The sequence below is a fragment of the Haliotis asinina genome, chromosome 3 (genome assembly GCF_037392515.1).
Source record: "Haliotis asinina isolate JCU_RB_2024 chromosome 3, JCU_Hal_asi_v2, whole genome shotgun sequence".
In the NCBI taxonomy this organism is placed as follows: domain Eukaryota; kingdom Metazoa; phylum Mollusca; class Gastropoda; order Lepetellida; family Haliotidae; genus Haliotis; species Haliotis asinina.
In genome coordinates this window covers 1684963-1697525 of record NC_090282.1, presented here as the reverse complement: position 1 = coordinate 1697525, position 12563 = coordinate 1684963, and the positions used below count along the sequence as shown (strand labels likewise).

The 12563-nt window shown below is 41.5% G+C and overlaps 1 protein-coding gene across 1 annotated transcript; it reads left to right on the top strand.

The window, feature by feature from the left end:
* Window positions 1-1034: 1034 nt before the first annotated feature.
* LOC137279145 (acid-sensing ion channel 1A-like) lies at window positions 1035-11693 on the top strand. The gene is made up of 5 exons (XM_067811621.1): window positions 1035-1773; window positions 4794-4875; window positions 6260-6378; window positions 8365-8463; window positions 9305-11693. Exons 1-5 carry the CDS (start codon window positions 1321-1323, stop codon window positions 9926-9928), a joined length of 1377 nt encoding a protein of 458 aa, XP_067667722.1. The 5' UTR covers window positions 1035-1320; the 3' UTR covers window positions 9929-11693.
* The last annotated feature ends 870 nt before the right edge of the window (window positions 11694-12563 follow it).

Genomic DNA, 12563 nt, shown 5'->3' with positions numbered 1-12563 from the left:
ACAGCATTGATTCTTGAGCATTTCAGCGAAGTATGGAACCTTCGCGATCGACCTCGTGTTTACCAACAGTCAAAACACTCATGGACAGAGGACCGCCCAAAGGGAGGCAATTCTAAAGCGTTACCGGATGAATGAACTTTAGAGACTATCAATTCTGCATAACATTCATCAAATTCCCCCAAATAGTACATTTATCTCTATTCTACCATATCCGATTTACAAAAAGAACTCCTTAGTCCTTCCTTCCTCACGAGAAACTCCTGTTTGATAGATGCCGCTCGTATTTTTTGCACATTGCGACATATAACACATTCTGTCCAAACAAAACAATGCACTACCGTAAAATCAAAAGACTTCATTTATACAACCCGAACACTACACGACTGACAACCAGCCTGTTGTGTTGTTACTGTACTCTAAATGTTTACTCACGTTTTTCTTCATATCCAGTATAGATAATGATGTGTTTTTAGAAGTCTTTCTGATTTGTAAGTTAGATATTGTTTCTTTATGTTTGTGGCTATGTATTGATTTGGAATTTGAATATTTTTACAATAGAGGGTAATATGATAGTGAGTTTCCCTCATAAATATTTTTTTCGAAATTTAATAAATGTTTTGTAAGTATTAACGTCACATGTGTGGTGTTGCCATGTCGTTGGTCAAGCTGATGCATTTCACGAACCATGGTAGAATCAATAACAATACAAATTACAGAAAACACGCTCTATTAACACTATTTGCGTGGATATAGGCGCTATATAAATATGCTAGGATAATTTTAAAAAAGAATAATAAGTTACCAGCTCTACAAATGTTTGAGTAGATACGTTTACATCCCATGCAATATGTCTGTCAGTAACGATTACAGAGATACCTCTCGACCATGTTCAGTATGGGGATGTCATGGTGACAGGCGAACTCGTTTGTTTGTTGTAAAATTCCATTTGACAATTGTCACGAGACGTTTGACTCACACAGAATACCCCCCCCCCCCCCCCGAGATGTTTTCAGCAAAGAAACAAATGAATGTCCATAAGCTGGAAATGTAAGCCAAGTGTTCGTGCGTATGCGTGTGGGTTCTTCTTGTTGTTTTTGCTTTCCACGGCCGTGAATCCATGAAACACAACAGGCAGGTTGAAACCGAATTGACTGCAGTTCTCCTTCGTGAATCAAACACCTCCGTGACAGCTCTATTTCACATGAACATGTGATAGCATAAATAGTATCGATTTTTCCTCCTGGGATTAGAGGTACTGCTCTATACTCGGGGTATAGGGATACCTGCAACACAGCCTCAGGCTGATGGACGTTAAACAAAATGACGACCAAGATCTCCGAGCCTAGTCCGCCTTTCGCTGACTGTGTCAACATGCATGGTCTGAACTCGTTATTGAAGACAGACTCCGGGTGTTGTCGCAGATGTGTATGGGTGATGATATTAGTGGCAGCCCTCGGATTCACATGCTACAACATCTCCAACCAGATCAGTCACTACCTTCAACAGCCTATAAGTGTCAACTACGATATCCGGAGAGGATCAGCTCTACCCTTCCCCACCGTCACCATCTGTAACATCAACTTTATGCGACTCCAGGCGGCAACTGAAGGTCATTTCGTGTCGTTGGTGAAACGCATGAAACCATTTGGATTTGATGGCCTCCGTGACACACCATCTTACGACGGATTAGATTTTTCGGAGTTCAAAAAGCCATTGGCTTGGGAGACGTTTTATCGTGATCAAGGACACGCGATTGCCTATCAACTGTTACAGGCAAGTACATGTACCCTTCACGTTTGCATTGCTTCAGTCACCTCCAGAATGGCATTCCCATTGCATTGTATGTCATGTTTTGTTTGTAGTTGCACTGCATGCTATATGTGGTATGTCTCTGATAAAATGTATTCCCCGCGGTGGCATACTGATGGTGACACGATTATTGTTAGTCACATGGAAACAGGCTGTAGCTGTCTGTAATCACTGGTCAAGTAGGCGTCCCGCTCCATGAAATTACTTGAATGTTGCTTGATGGGGCTGCAATGTAAACAGATGTGAAATGTTGAAGGTTAGCACGGTAGAGTTTGTACACATGGAAAACATTATCAAGGAAGCCATGTTTTTCATACTTACTTTCGGGATAAAACGGACCGTCAAAGAATAATCAGATGTCACATCTGAAACCAAAAACGAAAATGTTAAGTCTGTTTAAGGACGCTATCTAGTTCATTTAAGACATTGACATAACCAGTGTGAAGTACATTAATCGACGGAAGACAGCGTGATAGTACATAACTTCTGTCACAGAAAGGAGATTCTACAACTACGCCAACAACGAATTTACTTGCGCGGTTAAGTTTTTGTATTGTCCACTTTGACAGCTTATTGGCAAGAGTAGCAATTCTACCAAACCCTCGTGTGTTTTTCATGTCATTTTCACATGTGTTATCAGCTAGCTGAAAATGCATCCAAACGACCTGTATTGTGTTCTTGTATAGCTAATACACCTGTATGATTAATGATTGATGCACGGATATGATCTGTGTTGTAGAGGAGTCCACGAGAAGCTGATGACAAACCATGACTCTCTGACTTGTGTGGTCTTCAGATAACATTTTGGGCACCCAACGGTCACAAACCTTGTTCATATACAAATGCTCATGGGTTATTCTTTACACTGTTATTTTGCTCACGTCATGTGCAGTAGCTAATTGCCAAACAGTTACCGAACAGAACATTGACTTTATGAAGTCTTCAACCATGGGCATGTCCGCCAATGTGAGAACTTATGATTTAATAAATATAGTAAATATTTAACATTTATCATTTGACAATGATTCTATCAATATAATGTTCCAGTAATTGCACAAGTTTATGAACACTAGGGTTTTGCCAATAATATTTATAAATGTAATATTTGCGTTCTTTGATATATCTGTTACAAATTAAGATCAAATTGTATTCCCCTTCTATAAGAATAGGAAACTCAGGAAAGGTTCGTAGTAATATACACAATGGAGATTCTGCATCACTTCACGATTTTCCTTCCTCATTCTCCTGCCCCTAGTAGTCGGCACGACCTAGGGGTTTGCGATTCCCAATACACAGAAGACAACATGGAGTTCAACAATAGGGCCAACGAACACCAAAACGCGGCACACGTTCTCGAAGAAATCTATGCGTGCGAAATGTTTGGCGTAGCTAGAAGCAAAGAGAAGAGCAGATTGCTGCTGCTACATCTGCTACGCGATTCGTTGACAGGAGACATGATTCATGTCTACAGCTACAAGATACGGAATAGCATGTCAACGTTTGGTGCGTGGCAGAATCTGGGAAAAAACTGTTGAATGTTATGTCTTGAAAACCGTTCTGGTCTTTATTATCCCCTTTCGTGTATATCAGAACAATTACTCAATCACTCCATCTGTCTAATGTCAAAGACTTTTCTGAATAGAGCTCGAATACTCAGACACAGGTCATCTGCAGCTGATTTGAAGCCTTCGATCAACGGACAGTCTGTTGACAGCAATTTGCTATTCTTCAGTGTCTCTATGGCTCTGTTACTCAAGGAGCATTGTCACCTAATGTTTGCGTCATGTCATCATGAGTTTGCTTTGGTGTAAACTTTTCAAATGAAGATGCTTCATAACAGCCCTGCATTCGGTTCTTTCCATTTTGAGAGCACATGAGAGGGTCACGCTGTTTGACACCTATATATAGCAAATGATAGCACATGGAATTCATGTGTTGCATGTTAAGTATAAGCTAAGATACTGGTCTAGAAAGATGGCGAATTTGGTTGAGTTTGTGCGATCTGTTCAAGGTGAGGAGGGAACGTTTTGGTACACCCCTTGTACATTGTAACAAAAACCAACGGTAAAACCATCTGTATCCTCTCTGTCTATTGCTGAAATGTAGCAGGTATTATATACTTGCTTGTTGAAGTGCTAACGTCAATATTACATTACAGGCTATTGTTGAGCGGAGGAATCAGTGCTAGTGGACAGTCGCCAGGAAACACAACCTGAACACCATTAACAGAGTTCCGTAGTGTTTATATGACATCAGTCATCACTTTATCCACCTTATCACTTTAAGTCTTTCAAAAGCCGATATATGGGAGATTTACTCCGCATCAGTACATGTCCGCACGCTACCTGAGGAAAACCTTGTTACTTAATGAAGAGCACAAACTGCCCGTTACCAATACATGTGCGCTCCAGTTGTAGGCAGTGTCACACAAAGTAGGTGAATCACATGTGTACTTTGTAATACTGATTGGTTTTGTATTACGCGGACATTTGTGCTCGTTGGTGTTTGTGTGGTTAGGTTAAATCACTCACTCTGGCTTTGACACGTTGGGAAATAGGTTTTCCGTTTTAACGATGCTGATGGAGCAAGCACGCTATGCATCTCTAGGGACGCCCATTACTGAAACCATACGTTACAATACCGCAATGCAATGCTGTACAGTCCATTACGTCATTATAAATAGGTGTATTTGTTGTTACATAATATTGATACGTGATCAATGGCTATATTGTTGCATTCGAATTCCTCTGTTTATTTTGCAGGAAAATAACACATAGTTTGCAGTTTTGTTTAAAGGCACTTTATTTTCCTGGAAAACAGGATTGTTACATTCACTGTTCCGGTTGAATCAATATGTCAGTGCACGCTCCTGTAGGTGTAAAGGTACACATGTCAATAAGTGAGTAGAAAGAAAGCTACGAAAACTAGAATGCTTACAGTAGTCAGGAAAACCCAAATGAGAAATATTTCCTTTCTATTTCCAGTGCCGATGGGAAGTTGGTGATTGTGGGATAGAAAACTTCACCACCACCTTTACTGATTTTGGATTCTGCTTTGTTTTTAACGGTAAGAACTAAGGGTTTGTATTGATCTATATCGAAATGTTGACAGCATCAAGTCTTATACAGACGACACTAAAATCATGTGACGTCATCGCAGTACCATTCCCAGAAACACCAAGTTGCAGGCATATTACTAAAACGTGGTTTCATGATATCCATGATCGGTATGTAGAATGGTCCAACAGCGTCACTGACAGAGGGATCATCCACCAAACAGTAGTAATGGTTTGACTTTGTGAGTTCAGCCAGTCGGAATGCAGGATTTCAGTTAAACCCAACGAAAATTTAGTAAGTGCTGATGTCATGTACGTGGTGGTGTAAATCAAGATTGACGTCACGAATGTGAAGATCTATATCGGTTGTGACGGCATCAACATTGCGTTATTACATTATAGGGTCTGACGTCAGGTGCACGAAGGTAAATGTCATGTGCATGAGAGTGTATGTCATGTTTTTTGTCACGTACATTATAATCAAGTTGTTCACTGGTCACGAGTTGATGTAACCCTAGATGTTTGCAACATCTAGAGTAAAACCATGTAGGCGCATTTGCCAGTGTGTACGAACCGTACACCCTATGAAACCTGTCACTGGACACTTATTATAGAAATGATTTTGACTCCATGCACATGGAGTTAGGCTGCTAAAGGGCTGAACGCTCCGAAATTTTATTTTCGTATACAATTATGAGCATAAACGGAGTAATACAGCTGTTGCCATAATTTCTTATTTGTTTGTGTTAGTTAGGATATAGAAAAAATAAAATGTTTCTTTAGTTCACTTGTTTAACAAATCTCCCAAATTCGATCATATTTATCGTAAACAAAGCAAACGTGAGTTATCTCTCATTCATGGAAACTCATGGCTAAACGTTTTGTGTCTCATTCTACCAAAGATGGACTCTTGGTTCTTAAAGATAATCTGAAAAAGAGATGGCAAGGGTAATACATTCGTGACACGGTGTATGAAAGGGTGTACGGGACTGTATGACTCGTAAATACATGTACATACTGGAGCACACCCCTAGCAAATAACAAAGACAGATCCCAGTCGTACTGACCATGATGCATTATTTCGCTATATTTCTCCACAGCTGACCCCAACCTGCATAATGCCTTCTCTACATCCCACTGATGCAATAAAACTTTAGCATTGACTATTACCTTCTTAATGATAACATTTATCTCAGCAAAAACTCCAGATAACTCTCGATCGCCTTTTGCAAAACTATTTCCTATTAATGTTTGTTTTCCCCCGAGTGTAGGAATTAACAGACCTTTCATGTCGTAATGGTTACCTTTATAGGCCCCCAGTAAATAATGTTTTTAACCGCTGTCTTTATCCTGTCAAGAACCATACCTATTAAAGGTATACATACATACATTCAGGTGACGGCAAGCTGAATGCTCGGAACTCCGGGCGAGCCTACGGTCTGCGGTTGTCGCTCAACACTCAACAAGAGGAGTATCTGCGAAGCTTTGCTGATCACTACGGAGCCGGCTTCAAGGTTATATTTCTGTTCACATGACAGAATTGGATAATGGTAGCGAGACAAGTGGGTCAGAATCTGTGCTGAGTTACGACGTGAGCACAAATGGCTGAAGCTCTTGGGCTGACAACAGAACCTTACAAACCCATGATTATCGCACCTTAACATCATCAATAGTAATAGCAATACGAATGAAGAGAATAACTTATTGTAATGCAAGTTAATGTTTAAACATAATATCGTATTCCTCAGCAGGTTGACAGAATCGGGAGTGTCAGAAAGCCAACAATGTTACTGAGTAATTACTTGCACAACCATGCCTACAATGTATCAATGCAACAAACACACATGACAATAATGAGCTATTTGAACCCTTAGACGAGCAGCATAATAGAGTTATTGCGACTAAATCAGTGTTAAATCAATTCTCTTTGGAATCACTTTGGCTGAGCATGGTTACGTGTAAAACTGAAATCGTTAAATGAAACAAGACATGAAAACTTAAGCCTGTAATGATAAATATTTCCGTTTGTCCAGAAAAGCTTTCACGTCTATATCCAAGCACATACCTCTCTGGAAGGTCACTGTTCATCGTATTCAGTGGTAAAGATGAAGATCTTTCAGGCCACTCTCAACATAATCTCCGTCATAATCGTTCGGTCCGACTGGCAGGCATGGTTGAAAAGCACCTGAAACGTTACAGATATGTAGCCATAATTGTTTCATATGTAGAACAGCATTACATCTACATAAACACTACTTTATTTCGACTAGATCTGAAGTCCTGAAAACAAACAAGTTACCCGAAGTGAAGTCTTTTTTTCACATAGTCTCACAATACTTTACATTATCGGTGTTCCGTCAGACGTAGCTCTGGTCGATCAAAGCAGCGTAACCGTAAGGGATACTTCGTGAACTGTATTTACATTTAAAGTCTAGTGTTATGTGTACTTACATACCACATTGTAACGTCACAATGCATCAGAACTAAAGGTACCAAATACGTTAAAGTGACGCCCTTCTCCCTTTTCATCTCCAACATCGACTCAATCACAAGTGTTTAGTCTGGACTGACTTAACCCGGGTGATCCAAACAACGTAAACGTCATACATGTATCATGGGTTTTGCCTGACTATTACTAAATATACTTCATTACAAATGTGTAGCTTCTCAAAGCTCAGTGAATTCACGAAACACGTTAATAGATTTGTTCAGCATATCTCCCTAGATCCATAGGGAGGCGTTCTATAGAATATATTACACATGTCCATAAGCTGTGAAGGATCTGATACAGGACAAATAATGTACTAACGATGAATGTATATCTCTATACTTCGAAAATATGTAGCTTTGGAAAAAAATATGTGTGTTGACTTTCATAGGGATAAATTTTGAGAAGATCGCGTGCGTCAGTGTCCATCACGGAGTAACTGCCTTGATTAGGGCTAACTGACTGATACACAGCAATAAAACTTTGATCGGAAGCAACTATACACGGGGCAATAAAGTAGGATACAATGTAATTGGTTGTAACTAACCCAGGCCAAGTCAGGCTGAACACTTCACTTCACGCACAGCGGCATGAAAGGTGAAATAACACGACAAAGTGGTACTTATTCAAGTATGATACTAATGTAAACGCAATTGAGGACACCTCAGGCTGCACTTTGCCTAGAGTACTCCACGTGGAGACTGGACAGTGATATGTAAGAGGACATAATGCATTTCTATGGATTTAGTTACAATTCAGGAGAGTCTGATGTTTAAGTCAGTTTATCCAGCTACGGAAAACTACTTGTTTCCAGTTGAGTAACACCAGTTCCCGAGGTCTGTTGTTGATGGTTATTCAGAACGAGCCTCTCCATTTGTTCTGTAATATCATATACGACATTTGCATATCGGATGTTTACACGTATGCATGTCTACAGACAGTACAACTTACCTTCACCGTTTAATATATGTAAATATATTCTGCGTCCTAAACCCTCAGCGTCTTTCCCCAGGTTGCCATACACCCCTACGGTCTACCTCCAATCCTGTCTGAGGAAGGAATCTCAGTTGGACCTGGCTTTCACACCTCTCTGGCCGTCGACATCTCCAAGGTAGACTGAACATACTTGGATTACAGTCACTAATACAAGACACTTGTTATGCATGAGCAGCTTTTGTATTGCTTACAATCGACGTTTCTGTGCTAATACACCAGGTGACCTGATGAAGGGGCAAGTATTAGCCCAGAAACATCGCGTGTATACTAACAAAGAATAGCATAACACGTGTCTTGTAATACCCGACCAACTTCTAAATGCGTATCAAACATCTGATTACATCATTGTTGTCTGTGGGGGCTACATCCTTGATGACGGGAATTAGCCTTCTTACAAGTAGTAACAGAAATTGTTGTCCAGGGTGATTGACTGAGTGAGTTACGGTCTACGACTCACTCAGCAATATTTCGGCTTTATTTCGAAGCTCTGAAACTAATCAAGTCTGGACCAGACACTCCAGTGACCAACAGCATGAAGATCGATCGACGTAATTGTGATACGATGACATGTGTCAACAAAATCAGCGGGCCTGACCACCGGATCTCGTTGGTCGCCTCTTACGACAAGCATGGGCAACTGAAGGCCAACATGCGCGTGCTTGTTGTCCAGAGCCCTGTTATCAGATCGGTGTGTCTTCTATTCCAAAGTCATCGCTGTTCATATAGACGTTAACGTCATTCAGGGATGACATGGTAAAATCAAACATTATCGTTCATTAACTGAACATATTCCTGAGTATTGCCTGATGATATTCTCGTGTCTATCGGTTTGACCACGATTTATTCACTGACTGTAGATTAAAATTTCTTGGAAGAAAAGTATTCATACCATCATTATCAACCAGCAGGAATAGCGTAGTTTAACGAGAAAATTTGTAACTGTGTGTTGTTTTCAGATAAAGAATGCAGATGCGTCTGTGAGCAAGTGCGGGTCCAAAAAGCTGAAGCACTACGGGGATACGCCCTACTCCATTGAGGCATGCAGGCAAGAATGTCTCAGTGACTACGTAGTCAGCAAGTGTGGGTGCAAGGAAGTGTTTATGAAGCGGAATGACACCCTTATCTGTGACCCCCCGGAGTTGTTCTCGTGTGTGTACCCCAGTATTGACGACTACGTGAAGAACGTCAACAAGGACTGCGAGAAGAGCTGCCCCGGGCCTTGCTCAACCTTCATCTACGACACCACTCCATCATCAGCACCCCTGTCCGAATACTTCCTCGAGGAATACGCCTATTACAAGGGACATAACGCGACCTACTGGAGGAAGAACTTCGTTGAGCTGGAGATCTATTTGACGTCTATGTCTTACCAGTACATCGAGAAGCGCTTGTCCTATACCCTGCTGGACCTGCTGTGCGACGTAGGGGGCGCCTTGGGACTGCTCCTGGGCGCAAGCTTCCTCACAGTCCTGGAGATCATAGACTTTGTCTTCGTGCGGACAAGAGGATGTCGTTCCGGGAGCAAAGAAACTAAAGTTCACGTGAACAAGGTCCACGTGAAAGGCGATCCACGCTACTGATTGGTTTGGATCCCAGATGCGATAGGTTGGAATCTGTCTGTCGGTGTTACTCTGGAGAAGAAAGAACGTACTACCCTTTACACGAGTATTGCGAGGTACCTGGGCTCTTGGTGAAAGCGTGTTTCCTGACTACCTTAGGGAAAGCAGTTTGTCTTTGACTGTCCATACATTGTTCAGCGGTGAAGATGAATGTCCTGAAGAAATGACCGAAAATATCCTGTAGTGACCAAAGTACCCCATATGGCATGATGCCGCTCTTACTGAAATGATTTAGACAGCAATGTGTCACGCGGAACACGTGATATTTCTCTGATATGACTAGTGGGAGGGGTAATGATGGTTTACATTGGGGAGCGAGTACAATGTGAATCGTCCCATACCCCAAACAACAAAGAAATATGTACACGGTAACTAACTCCCTGAATGGCATGTATAAAATCGATGACCCCTCCCAAGCATATTTTTAAGCATACCATTTTAATGTTCTTATGTACAAAATTGCTGACCACCAAAGTACACGCATTCATCCCCCACCTCTCCAGAATAAAATGGGCGACCCCCTTTAACTCGGCGTCCCCCAAGCCACAAACTGTGAACGGTCCTTAACCAGTCAAAACTGAAGTTATGTATTTGTACATAGCCATAAATATTTTCGAGTAAGTGATTGTGCTGTAACAGTCAGTCATATAACTGTTTGTGCATCTTTACATTCCTGTAGATGTTGTTGTGGCTGTTTGCTTCTTTTTTGCTTGCTTGGGCTACTAAAGGAATGGAACGTCATAGCACAGTTTATGTTTGAGGCGGTTTCTCAAACACATGGTTTGTATCCTTAATCGATCCTTATAGTCAACCTGACAAGTCCTTTGAAAGTCCAAGATGTTTGTTGAAGCGCCTGGAAAATCAAATTCCAAATTACCTTAAAAGTACCTGTGAGCAACACAACCGTTAGTGCGCAGTTGTAGAACTTATTGCTACCATAGTTTCTGTACCACGGTTAAAATTGAGTTTACTCAATTTCACTAATCCAATGCGAGCCTAGTTATTTTTCTGCACAACATACCGAGTTCCACGTCAGTATATTTCAATAAATCAGTACGAACATGTTCTAGTACTTGGTTGCACATGTAGAACTGTTCTAACAAGGCCTATGTATAGGCCGTCAGACAGTGAGTTGGTCACTAATAACTGTCTAGCAAGGCCTATGTATAGGCCGTCAGGCAGTGAGTATTCACTAATATCTGTCTAGCAAGGCCTATGTATAGGCCGTCAGGCAGTGAGTTGGTCACTAATAACTGTCTAGCAAGGCCTATGTATAGGCCGTCAGGCAGTGAGTATTCACTAATATCTGTCTAGCAAGGCCTATGTATAGGCCGTCAGGCAGTGAGTTGGTCACTAATAACTGCCTAGCAAGGCCTATGTATAGGACGTCAGGCAGTGAGTTGGTCACTAATATCTGTCTAGCAAGGCCTATGTATAGGCCGTCAGGCAGTGAGGCAACGCTTTAATTGTGTCATCGCTGCAGGTCACGTGACAATACAGATGCATAACAAGAGATAATGTCATGAAACACTAGCTCTATGTATACTGTTGATTACTGTCCTCGAGGTAACCGGAAAGTTGACGTCTCATGAGGATTCATCGAAATGGTTAACATCCAGCTTACTGTTCGTTTTCGTATTGGGCGAGCCTCTTCCATTATTTTCAATGTACCCCGCTACAAATGGCAAGTCATTCGGTACTTCAAAATAAAACTTTTTTTCTTTTTTTTTCTTTTATCTCGAATGATATTGAATCACGTATGGTGCACGGAAATTACCGATGTTATGCGAATGCAAATCGATTGAAGGGAGATAACTCAAAATCTGTTTTTCTTGTGCAGTTTTCAAAATCTAGCCATGACTACGAAAACATTTGCCGGATATTCCAGTAAATAGATTTTGACAAAACGTTACACTGCAGCGACTTTACTACGGCTATATCTGCCGGGAAACAGTAGGAATCAAGATTCGAAACGTTTCATTCGCATTTGATACTCACGCTCCGAACAGTTCAAAATTGAATCCAGTGATCAGCAGCATGAACATCGATCTGAGCAATTGGGAGCAGAGCTTCACCACCCCATAGCCGCCTTTTATGAGGAGCATGGGTTGCCAAAGGCCTGTTCTACCCCGATTCTCCACGGTTCCAGGGATCATAAACAAACATCGAGGGTACACCAACCCATGCCCATTCCTCGTGACCAGTGAACAACGTAAAACATACACTGAACGCCAATATGTGTGGACGAAGGGACGCCGAAATCCAGTTGTTGGGATGCAGATATGTGTGGGTGTTGGGACACACTGAACTTCAACTGTTGAGTTAAAGATATGTGTGGGTGTTGGGACCCAGTAAACGCCAATATGTGTGAACGAAGGGACGCCGAAATCCAGTTGTTGATTTACAGATATGTCTGGGTGTTGGGACACACTGAACGCCAATATGTGTGGACGAAGGGACGCCGAAATCCAGTTGTTGAGATGCAAATATGTGTGAGTGTTGGGACACACTGAACTTCAACTGTTGAGTTAAAGATATGTGTGGGTGTTGGGACCCAGTAAACGCCAATATGTGTGAACGAAGGGACGCCGAACTT

Coding starts and splice junctions, on each gene's coding strand:
- LOC137279145 (XM_067811621.1), top strand. CDS start 1,321: ATGACGACCAAGATCTCCGAGCCTAGTCCGCCTTTCGCTGACTGTGTC. Junction 1,774..4,793: donor TTGCCTATCAACTGTTACAG/GCAAGTACATGT, acceptor TTCTATTTCCAG/TGCCGATGGGAAGTTGGTGA. Junction 4,876..6,259: donor ATTCTGCTTTGTTTTTAACG/GTAAGAACTAAG, acceptor ACATACATTCAG/GTGACGGCAAGCTGAATGCT.